General features: G+C 51.1%; 1 protein-coding gene across 1 annotated transcript; it reads right to left on the bottom strand.

Moving 5' to 3' along the window:
• Positions 1-2,852: 2,852 nt before the first annotated feature.
• HROB (homologous recombination factor with OB-fold) lies at positions 2,853-16,038 on the bottom strand. Its single transcript, XM_052658630.1, has 10 exons — positions 15,910-16,038; positions 14,545-14,595; positions 10,614-11,780; positions 9,270-9,353; positions 8,164-8,304; positions 7,435-7,543; positions 7,162-7,247; positions 6,696-6,821; positions 5,102-5,219; positions 2,853-2,944 (listed from the first exon to the last, which is right to left on the bottom strand). The coding sequence occupies exons 1-10, from the start codon at positions 16,036-16,038 to the stop codon at positions 2,853-2,855; spliced, it is 2,103 nt and encodes a 700-aa protein (XP_052514590.1).
• Positions 16,039-18,389: the final 2,351 nt, after the last annotated feature.

Genomic DNA, 18,389 nt, shown 5'->3' with positions numbered 1-18,389 from the left:
ATGCAGGTGTGATTAACCCTGTTGGCACCCATTTGGTGTTTTAATTGCCCCGCCAACAGCCCAGCTGAGCACCCACATCTGGGTTCCCAGGGTTGGGAGCTGGCAAGGTGGGTGGGGCTGTGAGGGGCCTTCTCCGAGGTTCACAGTAGTCATTGTGAGCGGGGCCTGAGGCTGTGCTGACCTCCCCAGCCTCTCGGCAGCCTTCTTGCCACAGGCCTGAAGGTGCTGACTACAGCTCAGTCCCCAGAGACACCGTATGTTCTGTGTCCTGTCCTTAGCCTTAACTTCCTGAGGGCAGAAGAACTATACACAGCATTAACTTCCTGAGGCCTTTACTTCAACCCACACAGGAACCCACAGGGAGCCCAGTTTTATTGGCAGAAACCGGGCCAGGTGACTGGATACCCAGCCTGTCTTCTGGGAGCTCAGAGCCTATGGGGTGATGGAGTACACAAGAAACCAGGACATCTGTCAGGATGGTTAAGAGTGAAGAACAGAGCTCCAAGGGGCTGAGGGGGGATGGGTACACAGGCCAGGGGAACGGGTGGTTTAGCTGCATGAAGACCACCGGAGTAGAAGGGCTCTGGCCCAGATCTAAGCTAGAGAGGCAGAGCTGGGGAGTTAGTGGGGGAAGAGATGGAACTACGTGGTGTGCTCAGGTGTTGTTCAGTCACCAAGTTGTGTCTGACTCTTCCTGGTCAGCCCTCTAGGCTTCCTGGTCCCTCACCATTTCCCGGAGTCTGCCCAAATTCATGTCCATTGAATCGGTGAAGCCATCCAACCACCTCAGGTAGGTGTTCAAGCAGGAAGACTAAGTGAGAGTGTGAAAGGGCAGAGCTGGTGAATTAGCTCCTGCCTGTTCCCAGGCTTGGGCCACAAAAGCCTTCTAGAAGAGTCCCACTGCAACCAGCCGCCAGGTGAACATGGAGTTCCTAGGGCACTTGCTCCCTTCAGCTTTGAGGCTGGGATCCATGGGATCTCTTTGGAAACAGGGAAAATAACACCTTCCCCAGAGCAGTGCCAAGTCTATTGGAGGCACCGACTTACAGCTGCCTGGTGAAAGCCGAGGCAGAGGCAGGCAAAACCAGCCATCAAACTGGGCTCACATCCCCTCAACCGTATGTTAAGAGCATCTTCCTCTTTTCCCTGCATTCCATAAAGGAAAACAAGGTTGGCTGGTTACTTGGTATAATTAGACCTTTTATACCCCACCCATGACCCTTGTCCAATTCTTGCCTTCAAGGTGGTACAGAGAATCTACAGTGGCGAAGAGTTGCTTGGCAACAGAATAAAGTAGTAGTGGACTCTAACCCAAAGTATAAAATAAATATCCATGAGTCCATACTGATAATAAACAGGTGACTGAACAAGAAATAAGGGAAAACAGACCAATCTTCCATGCCGAATTTCAAATCATCCATGTAGATATTCTGCCCTTCAAGAGGCAGAGAACATAACCCCTCACTCCCTAAGTGTAGGCGGCAGAGTGACTTCCTTCCAAAATCGTGTGGAAAAGGAGAAAAAGAGTAACTTGACAGAGGAGAAACCTGACCAAACCTGACGAACCCTATCTCAGCCAGGTGATCAAAGTCACCACCAGCCCTTGATATGACGCGACGAGAACGCGAGCTCACCTTTGTGCTCTTCCTCTCCCAAACACATAACCCTCGTCTAGTCACGAAAACACACCAGACAAATTCCAACAGGGGGGCATCTGACAATAAGCGAGACCTGTGCTCCTGGAAGCTGTCATGGTCACTAAGAAACAAGGAAAGTCTGAGAAACTACCACAGCCAAGAGAAGTCTATACAGACAAGATGACTAAATGTTGCATGGGATCCTGGAAGAGAAAGAGAATATTAACGGAAAACTGGGTTAATGTCAATAAAGCATAGAGTCCAGTTAATAATGTGTCAATACTGGCTCTTAGACTGGCTGTGAGGTATAGGAGAACTCCCTGGAACATCTCTGCAATAATCCTATAAATCTAAAACTGTCAAAAAGTTTATAGGGACTTCTCTGGTGGTCCGGTGGCTAAGACTCTGAGCTCCCAATGCAGAGGGCCTGGGATTGATCCCTGGTTGGGGAACTAGATCCCACATGCTGCAGCTAACAGTTCACATGTTGGAACTAAAGATCCCGTGTGCTACAACTAAGACCCAGTGCAGCAAAAAAAAAAAACACAACGAAGTCTATAAGAAAAAAGAGAAAGAAAATGAGTAGCTTTGGCTCTGTCCTGGCCAAGGCACCAAGGGCAGGGCAGACAGGACAAGGAGTTGAGAGGCTGGGAAAGAGAGGGAGGCAGGTGAAGCAGGCAGCTGCTTTTATTTCAGAATAAGATGCCCCAGCCACAACCATGCCCCCGCACCTTGGAGCCCCAGACACAGGTGAGCTGGGCAGCTATAGGCCTCAAGAGACAAAGCAGAGGGAAGCCTGAGTGTGTTCCCTCCTTGTCCAGAGGGACAAGTTGCCACAAAAGCCACAGCTTCTCTTCGCTCCTCAGCTGTCCTGGGACTAGGGAGTCAAGGGACCAGGCCCAGCATCCTCTAAAGTCAAGCGGAGGTGGAAGAGTGACACACCTTCCCTGCTGGAGGAGAAGGGATATGCACCCGAGGGCTTGAAGGACAGTAGATCCAATACTGAGCAGAGTTCCGCGTGCCAAAGGAAGACCCAAAGTGACGACAGTGCACAATCTGAGGGACAAGGGTGTTCTCAGGGAAAGTGTCCAGGGTGGGAACAACCACAGAGGTCTCAGAACTCTGTCTGCTCTCCAGCTGTGCTGGTCCTCCTCTCTCCCAGGCATGTGATCAGACACAACCAGAGCTCTGGCACGGTGCTGAGAGGCTGCCGGCTCATGGCGGGTGCCCTGCCCTGGGGCAGTCCCAACTGCTGGTCCCACAGAAGAAGTCTTCAGGGAGCTCGCTCAGGAGTCCATCCAGGTCATCTGCAGGGGAGGACAGGGAGGGTGGGGAGACTCAGTGATAACTTGAGGGCCCCTTGTGACTCAGAGCTGAAGCTCCCACCCTTTAGGAGGGTCTGAACCTGGCTGCAGTTAGGGAGGGGGCTCTCTGGGCAGTGGCCCCCACATCGATGGGCCTGAGGCTGGCCTGATTTCCATCTCCTTTCTGCTCCCCACACTCAACAAAAGGCAGAGGCAAAATGCCAGGGTCACTCTGCAAAGAAAGGGGCTCCCCCTGGGCCTCCATGGTTCTTCTTTCCATCCTGAAGCACAGTCCTTGAGCGGAAAGGCGCCAGAGGTCTCCTAGTGCAACCGTCTGACTGGACAGAGGGACAAAGAAGGCTGGGCAAAGCCCTCAGATGCGCTGAGAATCACACGGCTCATTCACATGGTCTCTCACCTGCACTCTGCGTGGTGGGAGAAGTCACCGTCCCCTCCCCCAAAGTGCCTCTGTGAGCCGAGAGGACAGAAGTAACTGTCCTGACTACAGTTCTCAGATGGGTACTTCTGCCTGAGAAGCTGGAAACAGCTGACCTCAGTAACCCTCACTGCTGCTCTGACTGTGAACAAGAGCAGCTAACATGAACTGGGGTCACACCTGGTGCCAGGCACAGGCCCGCACACGTTACACTCATCACTTTGGCCTCACAGGGCCTCTGCAGAGGGCATCTCGTGGTGGTTCCTGTTACAATCCTTACTTTGCCCAAGAGAACAGGGTTTAAAGAGGTCAACAACTTGCCCAAGTGCGCATCCGTTTGACGCCAGAGCCACGGCTTCCAACTAGAAAGCGCCCGCTGAATGGACGGAATCAGGCAGCCCTAGCGTCAGTCAGGCTGGAAACTATACCTGCAGAGGCCAGCTCCCAGTCTGGCACAGAGCACCGGACAAACACTGCTGCTAGAAGGGCAGAAGTCAGTCTGTGTGCATGCTCAGTTGTGTCTGAGTCTTTGTGACCTTATGGACTACAGCCCACCAGGCTTCCCTGTCCATGGAATTTTCCAGGCAAAAATACCGGAGTGGGTTGCCATCTCCTATTCCAGGAGATCTTTCCAACCCAGGGATCAAACCCACGTCTCCTGCATTGGCAGGCAGATTCTTTACCACTGTGCCATCTGGGAAGCCCAGAAGTCAGTTTGGGGGCATTTAAATTTAACTAGGGTGACCAGCATTGTACCCAGGGAAGTAGGACTGGAATTTGATTTTAACAAAAAAGTTGCCGCTCACTAGCTACACTGTCTGGAGAAACACTAGGGTAAATGAAGGGGAGTGAGCAGCCAGTGTGAGTCAAGGAGAATGGGACTCAGAGCAGGAATCTGCATCTGTGTCTCAGTGCTGCCGGGCCGCCACCAGCAGCTGTCTGCCTGGCAGGTCTATCCCTACTGTGGAGATGTGACACCAACCACAACGTTCTACAGGCAGCTTGCCTCTCTTATTCCATGACCACCAGCAACCTTCTGAGGAGGGTTTGGCTTGTCCTCAAGCTGACTTACAAGGAGATAGTGGAAGATTCTAGAGAAGATTCCAGCACATGGGGTGGATACTTTTTCATACAATATAAATAAATGGGCTCTGTGGCTTATCCATGGTCTACTGTGAATTTGGTTAACATGGAGACACCTACCCATAATCCCATGAGGGTTCCATTTATGGGGTCCAAGAGCTAAGGACCAGACCTGGACTGTGTTAGCCATCACCTGGGTGAGGCTCCCTCCTGAGGAACAAGTTGGCCCTCCACAAAGAGGTCTGTATTTGGGCCTCTCAGGTCTGTATCCTGGTCCCACCCTAAGCACGGGGATGCTGGACCCCTTAGCACCACCTGGAGGGCCTCAGAGCTTAGTCAGGATGGAGAAATCTGCCTCTGTGGTTTAGCCATCAGCCCACAGAAGACTCAAGGCTGGCGCCAGTCTATCTCCTCCATGTGGCTAACAGCACATGGCCTGGAAACGCAGGAGCTGAGGATCACATTCTTTGTGTTAATTAGTTTGTGGCCTGCAGCCTTGCCAGGAAAGATACCACATTTAATTTCTGTAAGATCCAAAGATTCACAGGAGGAGGAACAAGATGCAGCCAGAACAATCTGCCTGAGCTATTCAAGAGGAAACGGAGAATCTTTTTGGCTCCTGGGTGGACTGACCGTCTTACCTGCTTCTGGGAGTTCTTTCTCGAGGGACGCCCCTTCCTCTGGGTTCTGTACTGTTTGGAGGCCTTTCCCAGGCTTCTCGCTCTCTTGCTGGAGGCTTTCATGGAAACTTCCAAGATCCTGGGGACAGAGGATCTGGTTACCAATATCTGTACCCCTGAAATCTCTCTAGACGGTACCATCTCCACCCAGACAAGCTCAAAGGAATAGGTAGGGGCTCAGGAAAGACAGGACAGAGGAAGCGGCAGTGGCCAGTCACCCAGCCCATGCTGGGGAGGTAGATGAAATACCAAACACCCCAAAGAACAGATAATTTAAAAATAGAACAAAACCAAAAAACTTTTTGGCTGATTTTCTTTTCTAATTCAGCTGGTATCTGATGTTTTAGAGAATCTCTAAAACTGGAGCAGACAGTGAAGAAGCCATTCAGACATATACTAAGGAGTTAGGCTGGAATTAAAAACGAGCTGCTAACAATCCCCCAAATTACATGAATAGGTAATTAAAATTAGTAATTAAACCTGTTAACCATGGTTAGCCCTAGGGAATGCAAACAGGGAAGGGTCAGTTTTATGTTTCTTTATTCTGTACCATTTCAATATTTTTTCAACAAGTATAGATGACTTGGATCTTTTTTTTTTTAGCCATGCCATTTGGCTTGCAGGATCTTAGTTCCTTGAGAAGGGACTGAACCTCTGCCCCCTGCAGTGGAAGCATGGACTCCTAACCACTGGACCACCAGGGAAGTCCAGGGGTGACTTGAAATTTAGAAGGAAATCAAGATGCTTTGTTAGAAAGGGGTGATACTGAGAGAATGTAGAAGGTTAGGGAGAAAGATGAGAAGTAGCAAATTAGAGCTAAAAGCATAGCTTGACTAGCCGTCACTGAGTATAACTTTATAGACTCACTTTATAGACAAAGCAACAGCGGGGGAAGGGACAGGACTTGCCCAAGGTCATGTTACAAATTTCCAGCAGAGCAGGGACATGACCTAGGTCTCCTGACCGGCAGGCCAGGCCATGACAACAACCCAGGATCCCAGGAAGGTGCAGGTGGCCAGAGGGAACACTGTGTGCCACGTCAAGGCCAGGCTCTGCACCCTCACCCTGGAGTGGAGCTGCCTGGAACTGTCTTCCTTGGTTCCCAGAGGCATTCTAGGCTGGTGTCCCCTCACCTAGCAGAGGTGGAAAGCAGCGGGAAAGATGTCGAGCAAGGGCTGGCTCACCTGACACCACCTGTAGCTGTCTGTTCTCTGCACAGCCACCTGCAGCAAGTCCAACCCTCAGTCACTCACTGAGGGTCCCGCCCCCTTGTGGACTGTCACCTTGGTTAGTTCTCAAGTGACTCCCATGCTCTATGACGTTCAAGTCTGCCATCAGACACTCAGGGATCACTCAGAAGCCAGCTGCTCCTCTAGGTCCTGTTACCGTGCCATCTGGCAGGTGGCTGGACCAGGGACAGGAGGCGATGGCCCTGTCCCCAAAGGCATCTTTTCACCTTAGGGCAACTGCTCCCCAGGGTGGAGGAAGGGAAGAAACCAGAAGGTCCAGGTGGAGAGCAGCTCTACCCATTCCTCCTCCATCCTGCTCCTCTTACCTTGGGGAAGGACTGAGATCGCTTGAGGATGTTCCCGTCTCCAGCATCTGGACTATAAACATGGACCAGGTTGTTGGGAGTCACGTTGAGGTAGTGGTTTCGGAGTGAAGGAGAAAACACTCCTATCTGGAGGAGAGAAGGGGTGGGCGGGGGGGTCCAGTGTCCTAAGAGAGCACCGCTGGCCACCTGGTCCCGCCTGCCTCTCCCTTGGTGGCCTCTGCACCAGGATCACAGAAATCACTCCCACTTCAGCCCTGGTGCCAGGGTAGAACCACTTGCCCACCCCTGGCCCTTCACAGGCCACTCCCACTCCCACCCACCCCCTGGAGGATGGAGGTCAGGCCTTTACTCGGCTCCAGTAAGCCAGGGTCTAGCACCAGCGCAGCTACTCTCTGCCTGGGGCCTGGGAGGGCAGGGAATCAGGGAGACAACCAGGGCTTTTTCCATGGAAGGAGGGGGAGAGTACCTGCTTGAGCAGCAGCACCGAGCCAGGCTTCAGCTCATTCTGGCGCGTCTCCAGCAGCAACCTGTGCACTGTGCCCTGCATCTCTCCTGCAAACACCATTCCGCCCATCAGTTTCACGGTCAAGGACCGCACAGTGCCTGGTCTGGGCCCAGTTGGGAAGTAGGTGGCTCACTGTCTCAGTTATCCTAACTGTGAATGTAGAGGGTGGCTCCTCTTCACCTGCTGACCTCAATGGGGCCACTCATCAGACAGTCCCAGAACCTAACTCCTCACCCGTAGGGTCCTTGAAAACCACGCTGGCATCCATTGCACTCCGAGTCAGGGACTTGATCATCACCGCCATGTTGGGGACTTTGTTCCCAGGAAGCTGCTTCAGGGCTGCCTGGTTACAAGGAGAGGCATTTGCTGAGCCAGCCATGTCCCATCTGTAAGGTTCCCAAATGAGCCAGGGCAACCTAGGGAGGGGTGGGGGTGGTGATGCAGCGTAGCAGTGTGGTGATGATCTTCCTTTGTGGAGGGCCAAGGGGCAGTGTAAAGGGCTCAGCCCATCTCCCCCTGGCAGATTTGAAGCTGGCAGGCCCTTCATTTCTTTCCCCTGCCTCCTTTCTCTTATGTATTTATGTGTATATATTTATACAGATCTCTATCACGCAGACCACAGGCAGGAGCATGTTAGCGTATGTACTAACATGAGTCTGCACGTGCCTTCTGACCTATGGGGAGCTCTAAGGGGAGCAGTGTGCTTGGCCTACCCCATTCAGGACTCAGATGTATGGAGACATGCCCGTAAGCCACTTCTGCCTATGCCTGATACTGTGGATGGTAGTGAAAAGGTAGGTGAGTGGAAGATACAACCCAATGGTATCTTCATGCTGCTGCTCAGAGACAGGCCTAGGGTAGGAGGGAGCAAACAGAGTGCCCCTTTCCTAAGGCGGAGCAGGCAAGGTGGGGGAGAGATATAAAAACGGCCTTTCCTCTGTGTCTCAGCATCCAGAACCTTACCTTTCGCAGCACCATGATGATGCTGTAGGCACAGAGGAAGCAAGCAGGGTCTCTCTCATCCAGACCCAGAGTAGACTTCATGGCCAGCCAGGGCCCTCGTCCAAAGTCTTCCTCCACCGATGCCTGGGAACGAGTGACAACCTGGCGCAACAGAGAAGGGGAGCCTGGTGTTCACGGGTCCACTTTGCTAGAGACCCTGACTGAGCCGGGATGGAGGGGTGGGGGAACAAGGGTGAATTCCCAGCAGCGCGGTGGCCATGCTTTCTCCCTTCGTTTATCTCAAGGTTCAGAAAAGGGTATGTGAAAACTTGCTGCATATCACATCTTTCACTGAGAAACAAGAGCAGAGGTGCTCTGTAACTTAGTTTATTTTAAATCAGGACCTGACTTTAATTATATTAAATTATTAAATTATAATGCAAAAGGCTAGCTACGCTTGTCCTTTGTAATGAACTTGAAAAGGCTTAGGGCTGGGGAGCCCCCACAAAAATTTATAAGCTTCCAGGCAATTTTGAAACCAATTATATTTCACTTGAGATGCCTCTGGCTTTAACTGTACACCTAGTTATATTAAAAAATGCTTTAAATTCAGATGAGTATTTACTGTTTTGGAGCTGAAATGGACTGGTGGCTATACAGAGCTATAGCAGAGGAAAACTTCTAGAGAGAATTAAAAGCAAAAGTGAGTCTCGGGGGCAGAGCAGGTCAACCAGAATCCCAGGGAGGAGGGAGGCTGAGTCTCACCCACCAAGAGGGAACCCACCAGAGGCAAGGTGAAGGCACAAGCTTCCCAGCTTGATTCCCAGAAACCTGAGAGGAAGGGTTCCTGAGATACAATTTCCTGATACTTATTACACTCTCCTCCGCTGAGGGCAGATGGAGTTAGCCAGGCGGTTCTTTCTTAGCTGGGAAAGAAGGCTGAACCCATGATATCAGTTAATACCTCTTTGGCATCAGGATGGGCGTCCCTCAACATGCTATCGTGTGTGACCCCAGAAAATAGGCTGAGCAGCACTGATTCTGATTCTCAGCTTCTGAAACTCACAAGGATGTCCCTCTCTCTTAAATGAGTCCCAGGAAGTTAGCATTTGCATGGAGTCAGTTACCTCTGTCCGGAATTTAGCCAGAGCACCGTGAGTCGGAGTCTGGGGCGTGGAAACCATGATGTCGTCCAGATTTTTCCCACTGTGCTACGAGGGGAGAGGGGAGGAGAAAGAGAGAGCAAGCTCAGCAGCTGTTATTTACAAGTACAGCTTCTTGTCTGGGTTACATAATGAGTTCAGGAAACTATCAGGGACAATTAACACATATTACATCTCTCCTAACGAAGTCTCAAGAGCCTTGCTGGCAGCTCAAAAAAGATGCTTTGGGGACCGTTTGGGAAAATGTGAGGAAGCTGGAGCTGGCTCAGGAACAAATCCCGGGGCTTCCTGAAGGGGGTGATGACCTGAATAGAGAGGCCTGAAGTGAGTAAGAGCGTAGCTTTCCCCAAGCCCCTTCTTGGGGACCTCACCCTTCCTGACAGGGATCCAACCCAGGAGGAATGTACATGGCTTCCTTGGATTTCTCTTAAAGTGCCAGGGAAGAGCAAGTTAATGGGTAGAAATCTCTTCTGATTGAAGAAAACACCCTTCAAATGTGAGGGAAAGGGGTAACCTATCACAACCAGACCAGATTCTCAGTCCAATTATCTGGGATTGGATCTAAGACTAGTCTGAGGGACCCTGTCTCTCTACTGCTGCCAAAATCCACACTCCAGGCTCAGCCCCAACTCCCCCACAGTGACCCCACACACCAGCCACACTGAATGGTTCCGTGGATCTCCCAGAGAATCTGTGCCTTTGCACACACTCTCTCCTGTCTTTCCACTGCTGAAATGCCCTCCAGGACACAGCCGTCCAACATGTACCTCCGTAAATCTCCTATTCATCTGTCCAAAGCCCACCCAGGAAGCACAAGGAGCCCAGTGTCTCCCCAGCACCCAGGAAATGACCTCTACTCTCTCTGTCCCTTTTACGTATTGTTTAAGTCTGCTTCTTCCACTCCCCTGGAAGCTCTGAAAAATGAGAACTATTTCTATGTTAATTTCTGTATCCTCAGGTCCAAGCAAAGGGCCCAACACACACCAGTCCTTAGTAAATGTAAGAGATTGAGTCTTCCTGGCCGGTGCCAGGAAACAGGAGGTGCTCAACAAATGTATGGAAACTGTGATGTTCTCAGAGCCTTAGGCATCTCCATCTATGTGGGTTTCAGGCCTTCAGTTCTCCCCACTTCTGACTTCTCCCACAGCTCTGGAAAGCCCCTGACCCCTGCCCTTCCTTCCTCTACTTCCTCTGGGATTGAAGATCCTCTGGGATTGGGCAGGGCCGGGACACACCCAGCTGCTCTCCAGCAGCCAGGAGAGCCGCCTGGGGAGCTCTGGCTCTGGTCAGAGCAAAGCTGTCACTCACCTGGTGAGGCAGGAGCCCTGCTGGGCCGGGGAAGCGGCGCATCTTGGCCCGGGTGGAGGTGCAGGTGGGTTGCTGGGGTGTCCGGCTGGCAGCGGTGACCAGCCGCACCAGGTGGTTGGTGACGATGGGCGTCTGCAGAGCTGCTTGAGGGAGCGGGGAGGGACTGGGACCCTTTGGGGTGCAGACAGGAGACAGGACAGAAGACGCTGGAGTTCGGGGTTGGGGTGGGCCCTGAGGAAACAGTCCACAGCTGGTCTTTGGGGGAGCAGCACAGCTTGAGTTGGGAGTCCGGAGTCTAAGAAAACGGAGTTCACCACTTGAACAGGTGTTTGGAGACCGGAATGGCTGAGCAGGGAAACGATTTTGAGGGCTGCTCTGAATGGGCCTGCCAGCATCTTGGAGAGGCTGGGGTGTTCGAGGAGGGGGACCCACGGGAGAGACTTCCCAGTGGGGTGGCTGAGCACGAACCATTGAGGTAGCTGGGACAGGAAAGTTACCCACAGTTCCAGGTCTCAAGTGAGGTTGTGGAGTCCTGCAGAGGACTGCGGGATCCGGGGGTGCATCCCGGGCTGATGGGATACCAGTTACGTGGGGGGCAGGAACAGGCCCCCTTTGACCAGGTCTGCTCAGATCAGCCACCCGAGCCTTTTTAGCCAATGTGGAGTCCTCCTGCTGCCAGCTGGGCAGGATTTCTGTGGCCTCACTGTGAACTCCAAGTTGCAGCTCCAAGCTGGGCCCCTCCAGCTCCATGCTTGCCAGGACCTTATCAAATTCATCTTGTTCAGGCCCCTCGAAGCCACCAATCACCTGCTCTTTGCTCTTGAAGGTAAGCTGGGGGCAGGAGGCTGAGGACTGGGGTCTTCCTGGCTCTTCAAGCACTTCTGTCAGTGTCACTCTTCCCTGAGTGCCAGTCCAGCTGCGGGATGTCGAGACAGGCCTCAGGGGAGCTGTTCCTGTGGGAGGCGGACCCCCAGTGGCCCTAGGCCCACCGCCGGTAGGAAGGCGGAGTCCCAGGGCTGGCAGGCCTGCAGCCTCTGCTGGGGCAGTGACTCGAGGCAGCAGCTGGGCCTCCTGTGGCCGGGAGGAGACAGGTCTTAGGCACCCGGCATTTACAGGCCGTGTGCCCGCCAACTGGTTCTCTGCATCCTCCACAGCCGACAAGAAATCCTACAAAGAAGCAAAGACAATGGGTCTTGGCATCTGGAAATCAAGAAGCACTCTGCTTTTACTGTTTCAGGCATGTGGTGCGTCTGTGTGTGCAGATACACGCAAGCAGGAAACCAAGACATGTAAGGGAGCTGTAGACTCTCTCACCACCTTTGACCTCGCCCAAGAGTCCGCCACCACGCTTCTGCCAGACACATTCTAAGGCTAAGTCTTCAGGTAGCTTCTTTCTTTCTTCAGTCTCGAGGGGGCGGGGAGAGGAGGGGTGGTGGTGGTGGCAGTTGGAGCAGTAAGAGAAGCAAAGGAACCAGGTCACCAAGGAGTCAAACAAATTCCCCAGGGCACACACCCGTCTCAAGGAAATCAGCTTTCTGGTGTCCAGCCTGTCACTCAGGAGCTGGTCTTGCTTCGTGTCCTCAACCCACTCTTCCCCTCATCACACAGACACACGCACACACACACACACACACACACAGAGTCTTCGCTAAGTCAAAGAGGCCTTGGATCCAGCAAAATAGGCAGAAGTTAAATATAGCTTTTCAGGCAAGTTAAATTAAGTATGGATTCCAGTTGGGAAGCAAGGTGAGATTGACACCTTCAAGAGCAACAGACCTGTTCTGAGGGTGTTTTTGAGTCAGAACTGCTGATTTAACTGACAGGAAGGTCCCCTCCACCCCCACCCCCTGCTGCCGCACTAGATTGTCTAGGCTAGAGAAAGGATCTTTCCTGCTTGGTGTATTATCAGGAGACTAGCATACTCCAAGGACTACTTTAGGACTTAGTAATAATAATAATATTAGAATTACAGCAGGAATAAAATCCTGATGACCCTGGGAGTTGACAGAGCCCTTTTCCCCTGAAGAGCTCCCTCTCAGACATGATGTCATCTGCCTTGGGAAGGGGGAAGGGACTGGTCATGGAACAGAAACTTGAGCTGTCAGAGTCCTTCACTCTTAATTCCATTACTAGCCTAGCAGTCCTACCTTGACCTGGTAAGACCCAGGAGGGTCACTTTTTCAGTCTGTAATTACACATCTCCAAAGCTGAAAGACAAAGACAAGGACACATATCTCCTCGACAAAGCTGGCAGTTTTGAGTTATTTTTAAAAACAAAAATCAATTCCCCAAAGATAACAAAACACCTAACATGTGAAGCATCTCACTGGGTGCCAGGTACCAGTAAACATTTTATCAGAATTCTCTCAATGAATTATCACAATGACCCTATGAATAGGTATATTATTATCCCTGTTTTATGGATATAGAAACCGAGACTCCGAGAGGTTAAGTAACTTCACAGAACCAGGACTGGAACTCATACATGCCTCTGTCACTGTGTCTTGGGGCCTCAGGGTATGAGACAAGCCAGAGAGGGAATTTTAAAAGGTCTGTTTTTCCCTTCAAACCTCAGGTTTCAAAAGCTTCAAAGGGAGGGATGTGTGGGGCTATGGCTGCCACAAGGGTCCTTGGGGCACCATCTCACTAGGCATAAATTAGGCATCCGGACAAATCTAGAAGTGAGTTTTTTTAAAAGCAGACCACTGGGAGTCAAAAAGTAGCTCTGAATGGCTTGTCATTGATAAACCAGAGCAACTCTTCTATCAACGTAGTTTAGTAGTTTCCATGCACATGAGACTGGAGTTGCGTCTAACGCTGGTGCTGGTTATCAGTGCTGTATTTTTTTCTTTTAGCTCGCTGGGCCTTCGTTGCTGTGTGGGCTTTTCTCTAGCTGTGGCGAGTAGGGGCTACACGGTAGTTGCAGTGCACACACAGGCTTTTCACCAAGGTCGCGGAGCACGGGGCTCTAGGGTGTGCGGCTTCAGTAGTTACGGCACGTGGGCTCTGTAGTTGTGGCTCCCTAGCCCTAAAGCACAGTCTCAATAGTTGTGATGCATTGGCTTGGCTGCTCCACAGCATCTGGGATCTTCCCAGATTAGGGATCGAACCCATCTCTCCTGCACTGACAGGCAGACTCTTTACCACTGAGCCACCAAGGAAGCCCAGTGTTGTATTCTTAAGCAAGTTAATTGACCTCTGGGGGCTTTATTCACTTCAATCCTGTTTCTTTCTGAAAAGGATTTGACATAACAATTTTGGGCCACCCAGATGAAACTACATCTGTTAGATCTGAGTGGGAAGACAGCATTGCAGATCACTAGTTCAGTGGCCTCTGCGTGCACCCAGAGATTAAAAATACCCCTGCCTGGGCCCATCCCCAGAAATTCTGATTTATTTGGTACGTGGCAGGGTGATTCTAAGATGCCAGCAGAGGTGATTCTAAGATGCCAGCTTCAGGTCTAATCTAATCCCTCATCTTCTCCAGAGAGAGCAGGAAAGGGAAGAATGTTTGAGGCAGAAGAACATCCCTCATGTCATAAGAGCAAAAATGGAAGGCCAGAGAATGAAATACTTTGCCCTGGCTCAGGTGGCCAGTTGGTGACCCTGGGTCCCCAGCTGTCTAGTACCTGCTCTTGCCTCTCCATTAACTTCCTTCCCACATGAAGTATGTCATCATGAAGGTGGATCCAATCATCCACGTGACACAGCTTCCAGGCAAAGGCCCTTATAATTTAAAGGTATGACAATTAAGCAGCTCATCTCTCTGGTTTTTTATTTGTTTTTTAAGACAGTTAAGTGGGTTGTTTATATTTCTCGTCATCTCTCAGCCTCTCACAGAAAACAAAGGAAAAAAAGATACACATGTCAGGTAAAAGGAAACCTGGGTTCTAGGCCTGGGTGCCATCTCTGATCACCAACACTTCCTTACCTCATCTTCAAACTCCTCTTCCACAGCAAACAGCTTCTGCAGACTGCATGCCTGAAAGGAAAACAAAGCAATTGAGGTTGGAGGAGAAATACCATTTGCAAGTACATTTTGTCTTCACTCTGCTTTTTCCTAATTCTAACAAGACATCAGGTGTACTGTTTTCTGTTTGCTTGTTTCTTTTTTTTTCTGTCGTGTTGGGGAAGGAATAAAGGATGAGGAGAGATGGGGTTTACTTAAAGGCTTAGATGATGATTTAGAATCCTGTCTAGTAAAATAATTCCCTTAGGTCTATCTGCCTTAATCTTGTAATAAGAGGGAGGAAGCAAAGGGAAGGCTGCCCAAGGGAGCCTGTGTCATTCTTTAGAGCTAGTACAGGGCATGTAGGTCTAAGTATTTTGTCACACCCCCAAAGGCCTGGCCTGGGGAACCCTTGTCAGATGTAAGGGATATTACCATAAATCCAAGCATGCCCAGCACAGAGGCCTTGATTCTGAAAGACAAGTCAGTGGTTTCCTTTTATCTAATACCCAGAAGCTAGGGTCCTGGGAGGGTGGGATGTACCCCACCCCCACCCCCTATCCCCCACTCCCACCCTCGTCCCCACAGATCCTCCTTTCTGGACAGCAGGGCTGCTGTGGCCGGCATTAAAAGTGTGTCAGCCCTAGAGCCAAGGGATGTGCCTAACTCCAGCTGCCAAAGCAGCAAGAGCTACAGTTAGGGAGACCTATCGCCCAATGTCAAGAAACAGACTAGAATGGTTGGGGGAGGGGGAGGGCCCGGGAGGCGTGACGTTTGAGCACACCAGTAAGGATGAACCGGAGTCTTCCTTGGTGAAACGGAAGGCTAGAGACTGGGAGATGAAGCCCTGACGGAGGTGAGTGGGAGACCTTTTTTGGGGGGCCGGACATGTCCAAGACGAGCCCTGACTAGAGCCAGGCGTCCCGACCCCACCAAGCTCTCCCTGAAACCCTAACCCGGTCCTGCAGCTCGCATGAGGGAGAGGCTGGAACCCAGAAGACAGGTCCCCGCGGCCGGGGGACCCGGCGGCCGGGTGGTCCCCGGGGCGGCATTACCATGGCGACCGCCAGTAGGCTCCGGCCGCGGCTTGGCCGGACAGACCCTGACTCCAGGGGTCGCCGGGGCTTCGGCCTTGGTCCACGTGGGAGGGTCAGAGTCCTGGCGACAATGTCTCTGGGGCGAGGTCGGAGAGAGGCGTCTTGGAAACCCAGGTGGGGGCCGAAAGAGGGTTGTCGGGAACCAGGTGTCTGGCTCCTTAGGCCGCGTTCGAAGCCGCCGCCACTCAGCGTCTCCGCCCTCTTAAAGGGGCGGACCTATTTCTTTCCCGCCGACACAAAGGCCCTTCACCGCGGTCTTCCGCCCCAGCCTTAAAGGGAAAGGCATGAGCTCTCGGACGCCCCCCAGCAGACCCTGGATCCAATCCGCTTGCTCGATGCGCACTCGGGTTGAGAGCAAGGTTGGGAATTTGGGACCCATTACATCCCATCTTGACCACCTTCCTCTCTTGTGTTAAGCATACTAGGGACTGAGTATTAACAGCATGACTCTCATTTACACCAGAATCCACCCTGTTCGTTTGTTCACCTGTCCATCCATCCATCCATCCATCCATCCATCCGTCAGTTCTTGCCACACATATTTATTAAGCAAGATGTTGGTGGTCGGGCTGTTCTCATCCTTCATGTTTCAGTTTAGATGTCAGATCTTTCCTGTCACATTAATCTCTCAAGTAACATCCCTCGCCCCATCACAACGCTTAATTTCCTTCTCAGCATTTTTCATTATTGATAATCGTCATGGTTTACATCTTTATTGTGTGTCTTCCTCACTAGAATATGAACTCCATGAGGATAGGGACATTGTCTGGCTTGTTCAACTCTGTATCCCCAGCACTTAGAACAATGCTCTATAGAATTAATAAATAAAAGACACAGCGACTACTATTTATCAGGCACAGTGCTTAACACTGGGGATAGAGAAAAGAATGACTCCTTGTACTCTCAAGTTCATGAACAAATCAAGGAGAGAATTTTCTGGTGGTCCAGTAGTTAAGACTCTATGCTTTCACTGCCTTGGGCACTAGTTCAGTTCCTGGTTGGAAAGCTAAGATCCTAGAAGCCACGCAGTGGCCAAAAATACATATATATATTAAATAAGTAAATAAAATATGAACACGTCAGGGAGATACAGAACAAAAGATAGAGACCAGGAGAGGGCCTAGTGATCTGGGAAGTACAGTTGTTATCACTAAAGCCTACTGTGGTTACTGATTCAGCCTGACCTCAGTTTCCCTTCCTGCTTATCACGAAAGTTGAGAGACAGCACAGGTTGCATAGTTTTGAGGACTCAAAAGGCAGAAGGAAGGTAGCTGATGTGAATTCTTAACTATCTGATCTGAACCAGCCATGCATCTTCCCAAGGGCAGACTGCCTGGCCTGGTCTGACCTCTTGGAAGCCTATGACTTCTATCATTGTTCCTTGTGGACCAGTTAACCTGTCATATGTCAGAACTGAGGCCAGAATGGTGATGAGAGAGGAAACCTGAACCTCCGACTCTCATCCAGGTTAGGAATTCCTTCAAGGCCTTTGTGCTTCTGAACTAGGGGACAGACCCCCAACCCTCCCATTTTCAGGCCCCCTCTCCTCCCAGGGAACCCAGGCAACCCAACTGTGGATAGTCCTAGAGACCTAGTTACAGGGCTTCCTGTGGCTCTGGGCTCTGACAGCTCCAGCTAAAGGGACATCACAGAGGCCAAAAACCCAAGAGGAATACTATCAACTCCTACCCACACCGTAGCTTCCATCTTCCAGTTTTAACCATTGGCTTATTTTGTCTTCACGAGATTCCACGAAGAGTGAAGGGTGGGTATTACTTACAGATTAGGAACCTGAGGCCTACAGGGGAAGGGACTTCCTCAGGGTCACACAGTCATTCGGTGGTGGCTCTTCTGATTGGAAGTCCTATGCTTTCTCCTCCATTGCCTTTCTGAGTTAAGTGAACTTGGCAAATGCCACCCCCGCCTCCTGTTAGAACTTGGATGGGGGTGGGAGTGATGGCTGAAGTAAATGGAAAATGTGGGCCAGGGACATTTTGGAGAGGGGCTGGCAGGCCACAGTGAGGAAGTTGTCTATGATTTTAAATTTGGGGAGGACAATCATGCTGATTTGACTTGGGCTTCCCTGATAGCTCAGTTGCTAAAGAATCCGCCTGCAATGCAGGAGACCCCAGTTCAATTCCTGGGTCAGGAAGATCCGCTGGAGGAGGGATAGGCTACCCACTCCAGTATACTTGGTCTTCCCTTGTGGCTCAGCTGGTAAAGAATCTACCTGCAATGCGGGAGACCTGGGTTCGATCCCTGGATTGGGAAGATCCCCTGGAGAAGGGAATGGCTACCCACTCCAGTATTCTGGCCTGGAGAATTCCAGTCCATGGTGTCACAAAGAGTCAGACACAACTGAGTGACTTTCACTTTCTCATGCTGAAGGCTTCTCCTCCAAATCACAGGTCTTCTTCCTGACACTTTCTTCCAAAGTAAAAGCAAAGACTAGATCCCCATGGTGATCTAGTCTGGTCCTCTTCTTCCTTGTTTTAGAAGAGGAGTTAGTGGGCTTACTACTAATAACCAGGGTTGAGGATAATGGAGACTCAGACCAAAAAGGAAGGGTAGATTCTGGGAAACAGAAAAGTGGGTTCTAGGACTCAGGTAGGAGGACCCATACCAGAAGACACCAGAACTTCAGCTGTGAAGTCGAGTACAAAGGGGAATGTCTCATTAGTACTGAGTTAATCCATAGTAATGGGCGTACCTGGTGGCTCAGTGGTAAAG

This window comes from Budorcas taxicolor, chromosome 19 (genome assembly GCF_023091745.1).
Source record: "Budorcas taxicolor isolate Tak-1 chromosome 19, Takin1.1, whole genome shotgun sequence".
Classification (NCBI taxonomy): Eukaryota; Metazoa; Chordata; class Mammalia; order Artiodactyla; family Bovidae; genus Budorcas; species Budorcas taxicolor.
This window is presented reverse-complemented; position numbering and strand designations above follow the sequence as displayed.